The sequence below is a fragment of the Meleagris gallopavo genome, chromosome 1 (genome assembly GCF_000146605.3).
Source record: "Meleagris gallopavo isolate NT-WF06-2002-E0010 breed Aviagen turkey brand Nicholas breeding stock chromosome 1, Turkey_5.1, whole genome shotgun sequence".
In the NCBI taxonomy this organism is placed as follows: Eukaryota; Metazoa; Chordata; class Aves; order Galliformes; family Phasianidae; genus Meleagris; species Meleagris gallopavo.
The window spans coordinates 57,670,669-57,690,053 of record NC_015011.2 but is presented as its reverse complement, the minus strand read 5'-3'; the positions used below and the strand labels follow the sequence as shown (position 1 = coordinate 57,690,053).

Genomic DNA, 19,385 nt, shown 5'->3' with positions numbered 1-19,385 from the left:
AAAAGAAATACTTATGATTTGTTTCATAAAACACTGTAAAACGTCAAGGAGATAAAAGATTAAGTGAGGATAAATCATCAATTTCAGACTGATATATTATGTAAGACGAATTTTCTATAGTAACCAATTTACACGCTGCATCAAAAAAAAAAAGCTGTAAGAAACAGAAATCAAACAGTGATTCTTACTAAAAATAATGTAGATTTAAACATAATTAACTCATTTGTTCACAAGTTAGTCCAGATGTAAGTTGTAACATAAGTTGGAAACTGCTGTTACCATTACTTACCATTACTTAGAATCATAGAACCACAAGGTTGGAAAGGACCTGAAAGATCATCTAACCCATATCTCGTAGCTCCTCATCCAGACGCCTCTTGAACAGGGACGATGACTCCACCACCTCCCTGGGCAGCCATTCCAGTGCCTGACCACTCTGAGAGAAAAAGTTCTTTATGTCTAATCTAAACCTCTTCTGGTACAACTTGTGGCCATTTCGAGTCCTGTTTGTTGCCTGGGAGAAGAGGCCAAACTCCTCTTCACCACAACCTCTCTTCAGGAAGTTGTAGAGTGCAATAAGATCTCCTCTGAGCCTCCTCTTCTCCAGACTAAACAATCCTCGCTGCCTCAGCCACACAAGTAAGACTTGTGCTCCAGACCGCTCACCAATTTCGCTGCCCTTCTCTGGGCACGCTCCAGGGCCTCAAAGTCTTTCCTGTAGTGAGAGGCCCAAAACTGAACACAGTACTCGAGGTGCGGCCTCACCAGAGCTGAGTACAGGGAGATGATTACCTCCCTGCTCCTGCTGGCCACACTATTTCTAATACAGGCCAGGATACTGCTGGCCCTCTTGGCCACACCTGGGCACACTGTCAGCTCATGTTGAGCTGAGCATCAACCAACACTCCCAGGTCCCTTTCCTCTTCACACTCATCCAGCCACTCATCCCCAAGCCTATAGCGCTGCATGGGGTTATTGTGTATTGGACTTACATAAGTCAAGAAATAAAAAATACTAAGTGCTGTATATATGGCAATTGGGGCAAAATGTGAAAAAGAATAGTTACTCAAGAGAAACTACTTATATGCAACTGACGTGTTTCTGCCTCATTTATCTTAGAAGTAATTTTAAAGGTAGAATGAAATCTAATTTCAAACCATCAGCTGTATGCTATACTCAAATGCCAGGAAGCTTTCCCAAACAAGAATTTTCACTCGAGCAAAAGGCAGACATGCTCTTCGATTCCAAAATTCATTCAAAATCCTGTTATTCATGCTTGTAAAACCATAAAAGTCAAGCCAACACATCGCAAAAGGACTGGTAATTTTATGTACAGGTATTTGGGTGCACTGCATCTCTTGAAAATTGGAACTTCCAAAGAACAGAGTGCAGCACATGTTCTTTCAAGACGTCCCAGAGACAGGATGATCTACGATACCCACATGCATTCTGAAAATCTTTGCTGCTACCACCCAACAGTAAATGAGCAAACACTGAATGCCACGTCACTGTCTGCCCCACATCTCAAAGCCCCAGCATTTACCTTAAGACAGTGCCACTGAAGATCAGCTATGTAGGATGCCAACAGATATGTAGTCTACAGCCCCAGATCTAAGTCACTGCCACAACCAATTAATTTTCGTATCAAACAACTCCAATTCTAGCCCTGATAAATGAACATACAACTGTTTGCTAGCATGATCTAAACATAGCTGATGCCTGCCTGAGATCGAGGCTGAAGGAGAAAGTCAACTTCTTTCCGAATCAGAACACAGAATTATTCATGTTGAGAGCTTCCTTGGGAAAGCATCTAATCCAATCTTCAGCTCAGCATAGCACTAACACAGAACCTAGACCAAGTTGCTCAGGGCTTTTCCTGAACTTGAAAGCTTCCTACAACAGGGATTTCATGATCTCTAAGTGCTGTGCACTAATGCTCAACCTTCCTCATCCTGGAGGGAGGGGGAAAAAAAAAAAAAAAAAATCTATTTCATGACCATAACTCCTTCTCCTGCTATGCAGTTCTAGTAATCCTAGCTCTACCTCCTTGGTAACTGCTTAGCTACTGAAACACTGACATTAGATTCCTCCAAAAGACTCCTCCTGCCCAGTTCCCTCAAGCCGCATGAAATATGTACTCCAGATTAAAATTCAACTGCAAAATTACTGAAGTTTTACACTTATCAAATCTTGCAGGAAACAGCTTGCAGTTAAGAGTAAATAACTATTTGTCTTGATAGTATTTTTCTACAAAGAAACAGTCCAAGTGACAGGAGATGCATTCTGCAGGTAATCGAAAAATCTAAATAATTGGAAAAAGGAATGTTACTTAGAAAGACAGGAGGAAGCCTCTATATGTTACATCCAAAACTAAAATAACTGTAACTGCTCAAGGGTTGAGAAAATAATTATTAATGTGTTTCAAGAAAAACAGTATGAAAAATAGAACAGTATTTCTCTGAACTCCTTTGCCATGTCAGTTCCACCTGCCTGATTATTCTGTCACAACTGGAATTCCTAAGAGATGGGAGGAGGGGGCAGAAAAAATAACGAAGCACACCTTTAGAGTAGTCAGTGTCATCTGAAACACAGAACACTATCAAAGTGCATTCTACAAATCATGTATGTAAAAAACAAGTTTTATGTAAAATGGTTTTTATTATTTCAATTCTATACCTTCATGTTAAAATTGCCACAAATCCACTTACCTTTTGACTCTATGGGAAACAAGTAATATTTTGTTCCCAAATGTTTTGATCTTACACTTACTATTTTCCTTCCAAAAGACAAGTTGGATCACAAGAACATCTGAAAATACTTTTCTCATACCCAGGAAAAGAAAGTCACAGCTTACATGAAGAATATATAATTGAATTCCCAAATTCCCATTTGTTTAAATGTGTGTGTTTCACTCTTTCTAGGCAAAATAAAAAAAGATAGTGACATACTTATATTTACCTTTGAAAACTTCATTGAAATCTTACAATTTTGAAGCTAATGAGGTTTGTTTGCTTTGTTTTATTAGAAAAAATACTCAGGCAAGGTCTACAATCATCTGTCAATTATAAATGACTTACAAGAAACTCATGAAGCAATAAAATTAAAAAAATACAAATACAAACTATATCTGAAACACTTCTATTTGGCAATTTTATAACAAATTCATAAAAGAAACAAAGATTGTGGATTATTTTATAGGTACAGAAAAAGCAGTAGGTGAAGTGCTCAAGCAAAAAAAAAAACACTGCATTTTTTTTCCAAAAATAAAGTCACATCACAACAGATTTTATGAATAATACCCTTATTAAACAACCATTCCAGAACATCTTATATTAGTGGTGCTTTTAATCTGCACTTTATTATGCTTGATAAGATTTTTTTTTTCATGTATATAAGTAATATTTTTAACCCATCGGAGCTAAGCAAGACTCTCGTGTCAGTACCAATGCAGAATGCATTTGTATTATACTAGGGTACGCTCACTTCTGCAACCAAAGGGTTACTTCTAAGTTTTATTCTATTTAATAAAGATTTAGTGTAAAAACTGCTGGTTATTAGTTTCACTGTAGTAAACTCCTCCCCAACAAGGAGGACTAACTCTGCAGTTTGACTGCATATATCCATATAAATTTTACGTATTAGTTCCTTCCAACAGCAAGGAAAAAAACTAATTTTGTGTTCACTATTAGAAAGGAGCGCCATGAACTAATTATGGGTACTATTCATCCCTCAAAGATTTCTGGGAAGGATGTTCAATGTGTTTTTGTTCTTACAACAGATATTAACAGTAGTATATAGTCCCTTAGGTATGTAAAAGAAGGGGTTTTTATTGTTAAGGAAGGTGCTTTTTTTAAACAATTCTTCTGGCAGCACTAGTGAATTACAATATCCTTCAATATTATTTCTACCGTAATATATACATTTTAACTTTCATGCCTCTAGAAAAACATCTACAGTACATTTCATAATATAAAAATATATTACAAATCTGCTGAAATATTTACAAGCAAAGTCCTATTATCTATATGCAACATTTTTGTCTCCATACAAAGACTAACAGGTTAGACACATCTCTATTTGTCAGTTAAAAAAATCCACGGCTTCTTGCTTATTAAGCAAGAAAGTGATTTTACTTTCCTTTTCAAAGCCAACTTTGGTGCATAAAGGATTGAATTTCTAGATATTTTTTTTAAAAATACCATTTTCTTTACAACTAGAAAACATTAGGCCAAATAAAAAAAAAGTATACTTTACAAGTGAATGGGGATTCTACAGATTCAAAAAAGTAAAAGAAAACACAAATAACACTAATTGCTTAAGTAAAGGTTTTTCAAAAACCGTCCATTGATATGGATCACAAAAAAAAGATCTCATTAACATACTATACTACTCCTGAAAAGGGGGATCAGACATACTGCAACACTCTTAACATCTTTAAACCGTATATATGCATTCATAGTTGAATGGAAAAGACAAGCATTCCATCAACACGTTTCTTGTTTTTGTTCTTTTTCCTTGAATATTATTCAACATATTTTATGGATCTGCAAAAGGACATGAAGTTACAAATGACAAATGATTACTATCCACCATATTGAAAGGGTGACAGAATAACCCCTTGGTAGCCATCCTGTTGTCTGGGATGTGTTGTATTTAGTTCACACTGATAAGAAGCCTAATAGCTTGTTAGCAGTTCTCCTGGGAATTGTGAGTAAATGGTGACGGTTACTTTCTTTTCATCAATATAAACTACTGTATTCACTAAGGAAAAAAAGCAGCTTAAAGAAGAAAGCATGCAAAGCCTTTTAGTTGTTCCACTAAGTTGCCAGAAGAGTGTTTGCTCAATCTCCCACTGTACCATTCCATGAAAATGTGGATATACAGTAATATATTAATATATTCCACAGAAGCATCAACTTCATTCACAGAATGTTTACACTAAGCATAAATATTTATAAAAAAAAAAGATGGGATTTGACTAATGTGCAACTTTATTTCTAAATCCATTGTCAGTGACTAAGACTGCAGGTGTCCCCACTCGCTTGGTTTTTACCTCTTCAACCTCTTCTGGGGCATTGTTCTGTAAAAGAAGATAGGATACCTTTTAGAAGAAGATCCTGAAATGCAAATCCAAGTTACCTACAGCATATTATCAAATCATGACTATAAGTGATCATTTAATTTGATTGAAAGCCATTTTATATGATCTCAAATTAGCATACATTTCAGATGATTTCAAAGTTTCTATTAGCATTGACATTTTATCATGACTTTAATAGCTGTGATTGAATTCCTCCGACCACCTTTTCCACATGCGATATTTTGGTCTTTGATTTTAATTCTTTTGTCTCCTAATTGGTCCCAAAGCTTTTTTTAAATCACATACTGGTCTATATTGATAAAAATCTGGTAATTGATAATGTATAGGGACCTTAATTTTATTTGGAAGAGGGAGAAAAGGTTGCTTTTTTTTTTTTTTTCCCAATGGACTTCACTCCACAGATCATTTCCAATATTATTCTTTCTTTTCATCAAACTAGTAATATATCAAGTTCTGCGAAGTTAATCAATACAAAGACAATTAACACCTAAGTTAGGTTATAAAATAGTTGCCACATTAAGTGGCTTTGAAATACATAATCCAATTTCCTCATAACATTTTATCATTAGCTGTTAACATCAACAATCCATATGCTAATGTAAGTATTTAAAATACTTACATTTAAAAAGATAGCACATATAGTATGAGGACTTATTTTCATATTGTAAACTAAGTTTTCATTAATTCGATTAGTGAAATACACTGATAGTAAAGGTGAACTGAAAGGCTTATTGCATATCAAATTAGCAGTATAGGAACTCTTTCAGACACTTGGCCATTGGAACTTAAAGAATCTCTGGTTGTGGGAAAACAATTGTTTTCTTCCCCCCCAAAACCCTCCTCTGTCCCCGCCATATTCATGCATTTTTAAAATAAACCTATAAAAACATAACATTAGACCTTCAAAAACTTAAGAGACAATTAAGCATTTCAGATTACCTTTAAAAACTGTACACACATACAACTGTGGGTACTGACAATTATGTGAGCACATTAATACAGAGGGGGAAAAAAAAAAAATCAAGAAATTATTAGAAACAAGATGGGTTAAAAGCCAATTAAATCCTACAAACATATATGTGAATGCAGCTTAAAGACAAGTGACATGTACTGTCCCCCTCTGTCCCCCTTTAAAGAATCTTGTATTTAAAAAAAAACAGTACTTGTATACAAGTACAGATTTCAAGGTAATACTGCATGTATTACAGCTGAATATAAATTATGTAAAGATAAATTTGGACTTTAAAAAAATTGGTATACAAACCAGCATGTGATCTTAACAGAAGTGATCTTTCAGGATTCCACTGTATGTACCTCCTTTACTAGAATTTCTGTACACCAAGCACAAAAAAGTAAAATACACTTGGTAAATACACACATTCCCCGTTTCTCAGTAACTAGAGTTCAGTTCAAGAACTTTAGTAATTCTGAAACAACTTAAGACCTCAGAACTTAACTACTGGACGCTGACAGGATCAAGGCTCCCTGTTCTGGTGTATAATGCATTAGCAATTCTGATTCCCCAACGTCAAAAAGTTAAGTGAGGCTTAAGATTATATGTAAGTAATGAAAATTTCAAAATTAAGACATTACCTGTATATGTTTGGGTCCAGAAGCAAGGCAGTATCTTTTGGTAGTTTTGATAAATGAACTACTTTAGTTTTTAACTGATGTCGCTCACTTTCATTTACCCACACATCAGGCAGACTATGAATAAATAAATAAAATAAAAAAATATTCAAAAAAGATCAACTGTTTTTCTTACCATAAAATTATGTGGTAAACTAGTACATATGAAGTTTCTATATGCAATCTCCAATTTCACTGGTTAAAAATCACCTTCACCGGAGCGAAGAAAAGACAGCCAATCTTTACACATTATACTCCAAAGTCTTTCAAGTTCTCAGCATGAAAAAGATACTAAACAGAATTTAGATTAATCCAGAAGAATACTAAACCAAACATACAGTAACAACAGTACTACATTCTCTATTTTATGGATAGCAGGAACTAAACAAATCTTTAAAAACACTTTATTTCACTAGGTATAAAATTTACTGCAGGCACACTAGTTTGCTCCAAGTGTCCAAATGCCCTAACTCAGCTGAAGTTCAAGTACCTTCTGAGGAAATTCAGGCAATCACCATAATGTATTTTGGCTACATAACAGTTCTTAATGCGAGATGGAATAAAACCTTCCACATTAACAGGAAGCACTGTCTCAGTGCCACTTGCAGTGAAAACTCCTGGAAGAGAGCTAGAGAGAAAGCCTATGCTGATTGACATTTTGCTCTTTAAGTATTTGAAACCAAACCCGTTCGCTTCTGAGTGGCTCACTGCATTACTGCATCTTCTACTGAAAGCAAATTGAGTTTTTGAGGCCCTGCTGATCCTGTCAGGTTGTTAAGAGAGAAACTGGACTTAAAAATGCCATAAATGCCTTACTGGAAACCTACTTCTCAACTCTTTCCAACAGTTAGCACTGACTAAGGCTACATAATCCATACTGCTTTCACAACTGGAAAAATAAAAATAATAAAACAAACTAGGATTTTTTTCAGCCCACATAAAATGGTGGGGGTTTTTTCTTTGCTGTTGTTGCTTTGCTTTTTAAGTAACTCAAGAGCAAAAAATTCATTTCACGTTGGGCTAAAAAAAGTTTGTAATTATGAACTAATATTTTGAGAGAAGTTTCAAATGGAGAAACAAAACAATCAAAATATTTCTTTCCCCTGATGAAAGCCATACATAACTTTACAGACTTTTGCAGTTTATTTTTTTCCAGCAATGGAAGTTAGTTGAAATTCAAATTCAATTTTTTGGTAAGAGAACTGAGAAGAAACTATCTGAGAAGAAAAAGGAGTTTCTCCAAAGATACTATTTTCACTTTTCAGGTGAAGTTGGAAGAAAATCAACAGCAATCTCTCTATCCAGGTTCAAAGCAGCTCGTGAATGATGAAAAACACCACAGATGGAGCTTTTTAAATAGAGGATACCAAGCGTTTCGAAAAGAAGCATTTTGAAAACAATTTAATTAGAAACTGTATGCTGAAGATGCAAAATGATAAGAGCAGCATGTAATACTTCTCACAGTAAATACCACTGAGATATGAACAAAGACACAAGAAAAAAAACTCAGAATAAATTCCTGCGCCAAAAAACTCAGTGTTATTTCACTCCTTTATAGGAAATATGCTGAAGACTGTAATTTAGTTTTCCTGCAAAAATACTTAATGTACAGAAAATCTGGAGCGATTTAACAGTTTCTCCAACCAACTCACAGAAGAAAAGGTTAAATTATTATTATTGGCTCCATCTGAAAGGCTGATTAGCAGCTCAGTACAATGGAAAATAATCGTTATGAGTGCATCAGTTTTTCTGAAGTGTGTACATGCCCTGTGTAAGACAAATAGATGACAAGCCACAATATCTTGCCTTTTCTGTTCTTAACTGTAATAACCAGGATGAAATTAAATCTACCAAATAATTCACAACTATATCACTCAGCACAGGAAGCACACTCTCTACCTAACCCAACCAAAATGCAAGAAATATGAAACACGTAATTACTTTGAACTTGTCAACCGGCCCTACATCTATCAGGGATGTGCATTAATGAATAACCTGTCTTCCCCAGTGTAGAAAACCTAACATTTGAATATATTTTCATGAGTTTAAAAAAAAAAAATCTTTTGTCACGACACTAGGAAACAGAAGTCCCAATTTCTTTACTTCTCCTGCTCTTAGTGTTATGTTTTTAGTACTTTTTCTTTCTTCTTAAAATGTAGTATTTTTTCTTCATCTGTAATAATTTAGTGATAATAATTTCAAAACACTGTTGCATATAGTATAACAAGCTGTCCTAGAAGGCAGCAAAGAACTACACTTTTATACTACAATATTTTAATTATTCATTCCCAAGTTTAACTGAAACTTGGGGTCCACAAGTGCTGCAAAGAGCAAGAAAAGCTACAGACATTTTAAAATTACTAAACTTCATCTAGGTAATTTACCAGTAATTCCTAGTCCTCTATAAATGAAAGCTACTATTGACTGATACTGCCAACTTCACACTACCGCACATGACTGATCTGGGACACTACAAAACTGAGTAATTTATATCACTTCAAAGAAGAAAGTAGAGATTATTATATTAAGGCTTTTCATTACCTTCGAACTCAACCACTTAAAAGGCAGCTCTGTATTTAAAAAGATTCTTTTGTTCTATATAGTAATTGCAAAAACTATGACTATTCAATGGAACGTTGAAGTTACTAAGTTCCCTTATTAAGTTTTATCAATGTACAGATATCTGCCAACATTACTTTTAAGAATGAACTTCTAAACCTGTGAATCCTACCCAATTATTTGACTTAATGTGAGCTTAAGCAGACATACGGACTCAAGAATGAAAAATCTATTATATTTACTTTTAAATACATTTTTTTTTTTTCCTTAAAAACTGTATAAAAATGTGGATCATGAAAAACTTGCAAGAGCTACTCTCTGACTCTCCTAAAACCGCTTTGCCTACTGTTCTCCTAGAGCATAGTGGAAAGCAATCATTTAGCCTACTCTTCCATATAATAAAGATTATAATGTTTACATAAATTCATTCCTTTTTCAAAAGAAAGATATTATCTCAGCTATTTCAATGAAATATTTACTACTTTGTAAGTCCCAAGCCTACCTGAGGGCATTACTTGTGTATTGCATTACATACTCATATGGAAGAGGATAGAAGTTTGGAACAAGAGAAAAAGTAATCAAATATTGGAATAGTGTTCTAAACTTCAGTGGGAAAGCCCAAAGAAGCAGTGACAATAGAAGACACACTTTCAAGGAACAACTGTGGTTATTTTGCTGTTAAACTGTGTCCTCTATGCAAAGATTCTTGTTCTGCCATTATACTGATGGGTATATATTTACCAACGCCTAGAAATATTTGAGGATCGTGGTAAAACAGTGGGTTAAAAAAAAAAAAAAGAAAATCACTGGGACAGTCCTTTTTTCTTACGAATATGTCTGGCAAAATGACTCAATTATTAGAAGATCTCTTTATTAATATATATATTGACAAAATGCATTGAAAAAAATGCAGCTTAAAAGTTTACTCAAACTAGTATCAGAATCCACTGTAAACTCCACTTACATCCTATCATATTACTAAGATTATACTCACATGTCCTCTGGTGTCCAATGAAGCAAGAGTTTTATTTTTCCAGAATCTTCTTTTCTTTTAGCTATTACCTGGTAAAAGTTGAATAATTATTAAAATCAAATTTGTAAATTTGTTGCTCAAATAAATTGTTCTTTATTTTCAACTGGACATTCAGAAAACACACATCTTTAATCCTTCAAGATTGTATTAATTCTATGTATAAGTAGAACATGCACGTCACTATTCAAGCCACTCTTGTCAAGATTAAATGTTTGCACTTATTTTCCTTCAATATTTTCATAATATAAGAAAAAGAATCATATACAGTCTTCCTTCAAAAAAGATTCCAATTTTTAAGCAGCCACTCTAAAAGATTTTAAGTGCATGCATTCTTAGATGAGTTTCACCAACATCCTTTATGAACACATCCACATTTTTTCACAAGATGTCTATAGAAGATATGAGAAGCTAATGCAGCTCCTAGTTTAATTCTAGTATGACAATCTGGAAACATTATATGTGTAACTTCCTAGGTAACCTTTAAGATATCAAAAGGGATGAATAACTAAGTACTGAATGAAGCAAATGCCCCTTAGAAGAACTTACAGTATTACTGAGATTGTTTAATGCATACATAACAGGGACACTGGCATGTTGCTATGACTGTTACATAAATGGCAAGTACTAAGACCTGTTGGCAATCCACAGGACATACATCTGCCCATGGTAAGGCTCCAGATGAGAAACTGCGAGAAAGGAGCTCTCATTTCTTACACTAGGTCACATACAACAGCACATAAAACGCTCTCACAGAGTAACTTTTCCAGGTGTAGGACAGTGAAGCTTGACTACCATCTCTAGTCAAGATATAAAGGTAAAAATGCACAAAGTATATATAAAAAAGTAATATTTGTACAGAAATGAAATATATTCATCAACAAAGGCATTCAAAAGATAAAAAAAAAAATACTGCAGTATCCAGGAAGACAAAGAAAAGCCACTTGCTTCCTCTTCAACTGACTTACCCTCAGCTTTTTCTTTGCTCTGCATGTCACAATACTTTACAAAATGTGAGATTTGCTTCAAACACCAGTTTCCCCCACTTTTTGCACCTCTGAGCATAATAATGCTTATCTAATCTTTCAAAGTTTCTACACAAAGCCACTGCAGATACGGTAAACTAAGAATTCATTAGAGAAATTTTCAAACATAGATATGCAGTGGATGGCAAATGAAAAAGGCTATATGAAAACGTAGCACATGAAACTTAAAGTACTTATGTCTATAAACTGCAACTACCAAAGTAATTCTCCATAAATTAATATCGTGTTATGTTAAATTTAATATACCGTAGTAGCTTAGTAAGGTTAAAGAAGGAAAAGACTGTTGTAGGGCACAGTCCTTCCAAAAGAAGAAGATTCCCATTATAATTAGGTCCAACTTTAAGATTTGTCATTTAACGTATTAGCAATTAATCTTGAAGTGTGGTTGGAAAGCTTGGTGACAAATTCTGTTTTTGATACCATGTAATTTGAATTACAGATAAACTGAAGAAATGCAGCCTGTAAGAACTGCCAGAAGATGTCATATGTGCCACAAAAATTATAGGAGGGCTGAAACATCTGCCATGAAGAGAGGCCAGGAGAGCTGGGACTGTTTAGCATAGAGAAGGCTCCAAAGGGACCTTTCTGCAGCCTTCTGATACATAAAGCAGGCCTACAAGAAAGATGGAGAGATATTCTTTACTGAGGTTTGTAACGCTAAGACAAAGGGTAACATTATTTAAAATAATGATAGAGTGGATTTCAATTATAGAGGTGAGGCAATGGAACATGCTGTGGCTGCCCCTACCCAGGGAGGTGTTCAAGACCAGGTTGGACAATGAGTCTTTGGGCAACCTGGTCAATTTGAAGTTGTCCCTGCCTACAACATCAGGGCTGAAACTATCTGAGCTTCAAATTCCCACCTCAAACCATTTTGTATGTCTATCACAACTGGATATGTTAAATAAGTGTCAGAAAAAATATTTTTTTCCTGTAATCTTTGCCCATTAGACAAAACTTAATCAACTCTTACATCAAAAATATTGTAAGATTCTTAATTTAGCCACTTGAAATATTGCTACCACTTTCCTTCACAAGTCTCAAGCCACATCTATAACAGGACATGTCCTTTTTCTAAGTTTGGAGCAGAGTTGAAAACTGACTTTTTTTTTTTAAATAAAGATTTAGAAAGTGTTTCCCCAGTCCCTTCCAACTTTAAGTTTTAGTCTTTGTCCAGTCCCCGGATTCATTCTCTGCTGCAGATTGGAGTACATGAGTCTGGAACCAAATGAAGATGTCAGGGCTCACTTTACAGAACAAATGAAGTTCACCAACTCTTCTATTTAAAAACGTACATTTTCCTGTCCAGTCAAGCTTATTCTCAAGTTACCCTCATGTTTTAAGGAGATGCAGATGGTTCTCTCACGTAATGCAAGCATAATGAATACCATATTAAAAATGGCTAATGTTTAGAGGTGGCATTTCAAAATATTGTTTGGACATAGTAAACTAGCTATAACCAGTTAAAGGGAAGAAGATAATCTCCACAAGCTGTTCTTCATCCTATCTAAAACGGAAAGAACAAGAGCTAGAAAATAAACCAGAATATACAAGGTCCCAAGTATATACTGCACCTAAGTTAAAGCAGAAATTGCTGCTTTTATAGGGATTTACCTTGTAACACATGTTGACTCCAGAGCCTCAAAGAGAACCTGCGTGACCCTCTCAAGCAGCATTCATTTACACTCCCAAACAACCAAAGGTCCAGTTCTTTATTTTCAGAAATATGCAGTACAAAACTTGAGATTCTTCTTCTTTGCAATCATGAAGTTAAAAAAAAGTCTGAACAACCTCTCTCCCTCCCTCCCGTGTTTCCAATAAAACAAAAAGGACCAAAAAAATAAAAATAAAAAAACCCCACAAACTCAAGTTACAAAATTTTGGGTAATTCAATACTGTCTGAATTATACAATCGCAAGCAGCACTCTTATTCCAGAAGCCTAGTAAGATCTTCAAGCAATCAATATTGAAACAGCTTCTCTACGCACACAAAGAAGCTTGAGAAAGTAACTTTCAACAGAAGGGAATACAAACTGTACAGCAAAAGAGCTAATTATATATTTAAAGACCTATGATGGTCATAGCTTGGGACGCTTTTAGTCAGATACACCTGAAACCAACACAAGTTTTGCAGACTGTTCTTCATATCACTGTCTTATCTTGTCCTCTGTAAACCCTCAAAAGCTCAGCAATTCACATGTTTTTGACTGGAATCAAAGATCTTCATCCCTTAAAGGGTACACATTTGGTTTTGTTTAAGTACTTGAATGTTAAACAAAACCTAACTCAGCTTTGAGTTAGGAGACAACAGCAATCTGCATATATACATGCCTTGGTTCTTCCCAAATGTACTTTGAAATTCTCAAGCTTAACGATGTGTTTTAAAAAGACTTAAAATGTATCCACTACTTTTACCACAATTAGCACAACACACATTCTACCACTTCCCAGGCAGGCCTAAGTCAGAATTACAGTCATGATGCGGACAAAGAGCATCAACTAAAAAAGAAGAAAAAGAATCATTATTTTGAGCTAAATATCCACAGCATTAAGGCCAAATCCGCATGTTACAAGAAAAATGGAAGATATCTATCATATCTGAATAACACTGCTCTACAGACTTAAAGTCACTTTGTAAATAACTCAAATCCACTTACATTTCACACTAAAAAGTATAGTTCAACAAGTGAGTGCATGTACAACACAGCTTCATTTGAACAAAAAAAATCTTACTAATTACCTACATTTCACACACTATCCCTGGAACAAGAAACATTTTTTGCATTTATTTCCATAAAGAAAACCTTTCAAGTTGCCTCAGATCAGAAATGGAGTTCTACTGACCTCTTCTGGAAAAAGAAACAAATGTCTCTCTCCTGCATGTTTATTCACTTACTGTGTTTAAGAGGCTTAAGACTTCAAAACATGTGTGAATAAAATCAGTGTATGCCATCACCGAACTAAAATCTCCAAACAAGTTAGAAGTAGAACAGTTTAGTACTCAGTTATCTTAGAGAACTAACCCTATCAACAAAAAAAGATGGAGGGTAACATGCTAGTTACATTCTTAAACAACTTAATACCTGCTCTTTAAGTTGAAGAGAAATTGCTTAACTTTTTCCACTTGCTAGTGCAAAGAATCAACATACCAAGAATTTGACTGTAATAAGAAAAACTAATCAGAAAAATAAGAACATAATGAAGTAAAAGGTGGACTTCTGCAAAAGGCTTTGATGACTGTTTTACAATTTTACATATCTATGAAGAAGATTTAAAGGTATGAAGAGATATAGTGACTGCATAGAAATTATTCGCACATTATTTTGTCAGTAAGATAACTATCCTGTAAAACACTACATTGTGCTGATGATCTTATAATGAAACAAGAAATAAACCTATAAATTCCTCAGTTTCCAGCAGCTTTATGATCAGATTTTTCATTTTTTGAATTCATGTCCCTGTTAACTATGCATTCTTTTCATCTGAAGGTGGACCATTTTTCGAATTCCATCCTTGCTTACACCTGAGTTGACCATTAGCTCAGTATAATAACGTATACCTACAACAAGATTATCTTTCTTATATTAAACAGTCTCATCAGTAAAGTTGATGTCCAGTGCAACTCTGCACAATTGTGCATGCCAGTAGGGTAGCAATGCACAGTGTACAGCTGAAACCTTACAACTCCCACAGCTGAAGAATAAGTAATATCAAGTTTTCAGACCTAATCAACCCCCTACCATCTTGAGTGGTACAAGCACAGATGAATTTGCAGTATTCCTCCAAGTTAATTCAAATCAGTTTAAGAGCACATTTCTCCCTTTAATTTCACCTCCTTGTGTGTTACTGCAACTGCCAGAGGTGAGTGTCCACAACTTAACAGTCTATCTGGATAATGCTGCAGATTAAAGCAAGCTGTGAACTGGAAGACAACCTGCTTTTCTCACAAAATTTTAAATTCAGTCTTGGCCAGGAAAACTAAAATAAGGTTTAAATTCAGTAACAGCAGAATAAGGCACCTATACATCTCCCTCTACAGTTGGTGTACTCAATGCAGATAAAGTTCAGGACTAATGTTTTGGGAAAAACGTCTAACAGGCTACAGAGATTTGTAACTATCATCAGTCTTGTGGAAGAGAAGGACATGCTAGGTTCTGTGCATATAAAATCATCTTCGGTTTATGAAAAGAGAATGACAGTTCAGTAGTTTAATTGTAGGTTCAAATTAAGCCATAGCTGAAAAGAGAGCAGTCAGCACTCCTTCCCTGGACTGCAGTTAATCTTGCACTAGTCTGGCAATTTACAAAGTTCTTCATTTTGTGCTGTTCCTTAATTCTTTTATTCTTAAAGAAGTGTCTCTACCTCTTATGCACTCCATCTCTCAATTCAGTAACAAAACACGAGGCATTATGCCTTCTGAAATTCTGATCTCTGTATTCAAATTCAGTACTTCTTTCTCTATTTTCAACTTTTCTAAATGAATACTGATATCAATCCTATCCACAACAGGATACAGAAACAGGACTCAAGGTCACTTCCCCACATAGAACCTGCCTCCTACCAATTCAATGATATTTCACTGGGAACATTTTTTACTATTATTATTATTATTTAAAAAAGAAAGGAACAATGCATTCATTCAGTATTCCAAATTTTAAACTAAAAGAAAAAAATCATATGAATTTTACATGAACACCTATCAGTTATGCAATTATCCTCAAACTCTTCCTTGCGATAAATACTGTGAATTGCAACTTGAGAAAATGCCACCAGAATTCATTCTTATTTAGAATGTTTTCTGCAGCACATACAGCTTGCCAGATATTTCCCCAAGTGTATCAGATGGGAAAACATTGTAAGCTTTTCAATTTGAAACAAAAAACAACTACTAGAAGTATTTTTAAAAAACTTATTTACTAACAAAAGTGAATAAATAACTAAAACAATTGTTACTGATTAAAAGCCATATTACAAACAGGAATACAGCAGTACATTTTTCAGAGATGCAGGTAAGAAACAGTGAACAAAGTAATACTTACAGTACTGTGAAATACAACACTGTGGCCTTTTCCTAAGCTTTCTATATGCGCTGAGAGGTTAAAACAGATGGCTCGATGTCTTATAGCATCCAGTGTTTGTGCATCAAAGAAGTCATGAGGTCTTGCTAAAAATAAAAGAGATCCTTAGTGTTGAACCTGCTGAAAGCATTCTAACACATTCGAGCACGTAAATAAATCTGCAGTGTCATTAGTAAACCATTTATCTTTATAAAACTAGGGCTCCTATATCAGAGTTGCGAACAATAGTTTAACTGACAGGATGGCCTGACTCCAAACAGAGTGGTGATCCATTTCAGTTTGGTCACAACATACTCCTTCTAGATGAAGTAGCTATTTTGACAAACTGAATTATACTTGCTCAATTTTCAATCTTGAAGTGATTTTTTTTTCCTTATCTTCCACAATTAAAAATTCATTGTTTTTGCTGAGTACTTCTAGGAACATCTATTGCTACCATTTCTGAAAAAAATAAGAACACCAAAGAGGCAGACCAGTGCAAAGGAACTAAAACAAGAACTTTTATTAATGAATTTAAGTTCCATTTTAAAGCAAAAACAGCCCAGTAAAGTTCCCATAAATTTTACAACTTAACTGGCCAAGCCATCCTTACAGCACAGTCAATAGTTTCAGTATTACTGCAATGACTTCTAAAAAATAGTATTAAAATATTTCAAAACATAACAGTGCACGCAGTCAACATGTTAGAAGACATTCCTTATTTCTGAACTTTATTAAAAACCATCTGCCCTGATCTAATTTCTAGTTGCTAAAAAAGAAAAAGTAATCCAGCTGAATACTGAGATGCTGCAAGGAGAACAAACACTTTGCAGTGTTCCTCTGCAAGCAGAATTAAATAAGAATTTGTAGTCTATAGACAGCATGCAATTAGCAAAGTGCTTTTCTATTCTGAAAAGGACTTTCATGGATAAGTCTCGAATACTAAAATACTGAAATCCAATTTGGAGTGTAAGGAAGGTCTATTAACTCTACCCTAAAACCCACTCTAGCCAGAAATAACTGCTACTAAGCACATTTTTGTTGTATGCTCTTCAAAATATCTAAGATTTTTAAATATATTCTGTACTGTACAGTAGCAGAACTACATGAGTGATATATTAACAAAAGTATTAAGAGTTATTAAATCTTATGTGAAAGCAGTAATTCAGTATATAATGCTGAAAATAAAAGTAAGAATAGCAGTTAAACTACAGAATCAACTATATTATCCTATAATCTGCAAAAACAGTTATTTGCAATTTTTCTGTCCTGAATTAAAACAACTTGTATCTTCCTTTTCATCATGGTTATCTATCCATTATTTCTAGACAAACTACAAATTCCACTTTAGATTAGTATTTTCTACACTCTGGGGACAAACTGTTGTTAAGTATTCATCTGTACATTACGTTCTGTCCTTATTCTATCTCAGTTGGATACTGCCAATTAGGCAATCATCCCACTGAAATGTTTTGCTGTAAGTGGTAAACTCTCATGCCGCGTAAGGTCATTGATGCAAGCATTTCTTATATTGAAACCATTAATCTATCAAGTAAAAAGGAGCACAGGTCACATTTTTGTGCATGGACTACCACTTTTCTTTCTTCATACAAATTAAAATAAGTTTTCAGGCAAAACACAAGACAAAATTCAAATGCTGATTTAGGCAGTTTGTTGTATCAAATGTCAGAAACTTTTTTGGAGCTTCACTCATATTTATAAAACAAATGTTTGTGAATTTATAACAAAGATTTCATAATACAAGAAGTTATATGATGTAACATACTTTGTATAATGTATAGGTTCATAGAATCCTCTAGGTTGGAAAAGACCATTAAGGTAAGTCCAATCACCATCCTGACCTACCGAATACCATCATTAAACCGTATCCCAGTCATGTCCAACCCACAGCCCACGGTCAGGCCAGCTAAGCTAGAAATGTGGCTCATCCAGGGCACCTCAATGGGTGCACACCTGGGCTGTGGCTGGGCTGCTTTGCTGCTAAGTGCTGTCAGCTTGGCACCAAGTGTCAAACACTTGACTAAAATTCAGGTAAACAGTATCCACAGCCTTTACCTCATGTACTTGGTGGGTCATCTTGTTATAGAAGGAGACCAGGCTAGTCAGGCAGAACCTGCCCCTCATAAACATAGGCTAGCTGCTTCTGATCACTTGACTGTCCTATACGTCCCATGTGATCATAGTTAGGATAATCTGCTCTGTAACTTCCCCTAACACTTAAACCAGACTGACAGGACTGTAGTTCCCCAGATCCTCCTTCCCACACTTCTTGCAGATTGGAGTCATGTTTGCTAACCTCCAGACAACTGGAGCCTTTCCAGTTTACCATGACTGCTGATAAATTATTGAAAATGGCAGGGTAAGCACTATGGCCAGGTCCATCAGAATATCTGAATGAATTCTATCCAGCCTCATTGTCTTAGGAACATTCAAAACCTGTAAGAAGGCACATACAGTTTCTCAGTGGGCTATAGGGACTTCATCAATCTTCCAACTGAAAGGGTTGGGTAGCCTGAGAACAACTGACCTTACTAATAGAGACTGAAGTAAAAAAGGCATTAAGTAATTCAGCCTTATCCTCATCTTTCATCACAACACTTTCTCTCAGATCCAATAAAGGCTGGAGATTCACTTTAATCTTCTTTTTACTCTTGATGTATTTATAAAAGCATTATCATCTCATCATCTTTTACTCCAATAATCAAATTCCACGTGGACTTTGGCCATTGTACTTTTCTCCCTGCACAGCTTAACAACATCTACAGCCCTCCTGAGATGTTTGCATCTTCTTCCAGAGCTCAATTATTTTTTTTCTTCCTGAGTTGCAGAAGCAGCTCTCTGCTCAGCCAGATTCATCTCCCTTCCTTGCTTGATTTTCAGCACATTGGGTCAGACTGCTCCTGTGCCTTTCAGGTGTCACCCTATTCTGCCTTCTAAAAATC

The 19,385-nt window shown here is 35.0% G+C and overlaps 1 protein-coding gene across 2 annotated transcripts in view; it reads right to left on the bottom strand.

Annotated features, from left to right (window-relative positions):
- Positions 1–2,998: 2,998 nt before the first annotated feature.
- Positions 2,999–19,385, bottom strand: part of AEBP2 (AE binding protein 2) — a 31,719-nt gene continuing 15,332 nt past the window's right edge. Inside the window, exons 4-8 of one of the 2 annotated variants that reach the window (XM_010713651.2) lie at positions 16,405–16,529; positions 10,284–10,351; positions 6,695–6,808; positions 6,366–6,432; positions 2,999–5,080 (exon numbers count right to left, since the gene is read on the bottom strand). In XM_010713651.2, coding sequence (XP_010711953.1) covers positions 6,378–6,432; positions 6,695–6,808; positions 10,284–10,351; positions 16,405–16,529 — 362 coding nt within the window. In that variant the 3' untranslated portion in view covers positions 2,999–5,080; positions 6,366–6,377. The remainder of the gene's footprint in view (positions 5,081–6,365; positions 6,433–6,694; positions 6,809–10,283; positions 10,352–16,404; positions 16,530–19,385) is intronic. The other variant, XM_010713658.2, reaches the window with a different exon arrangement.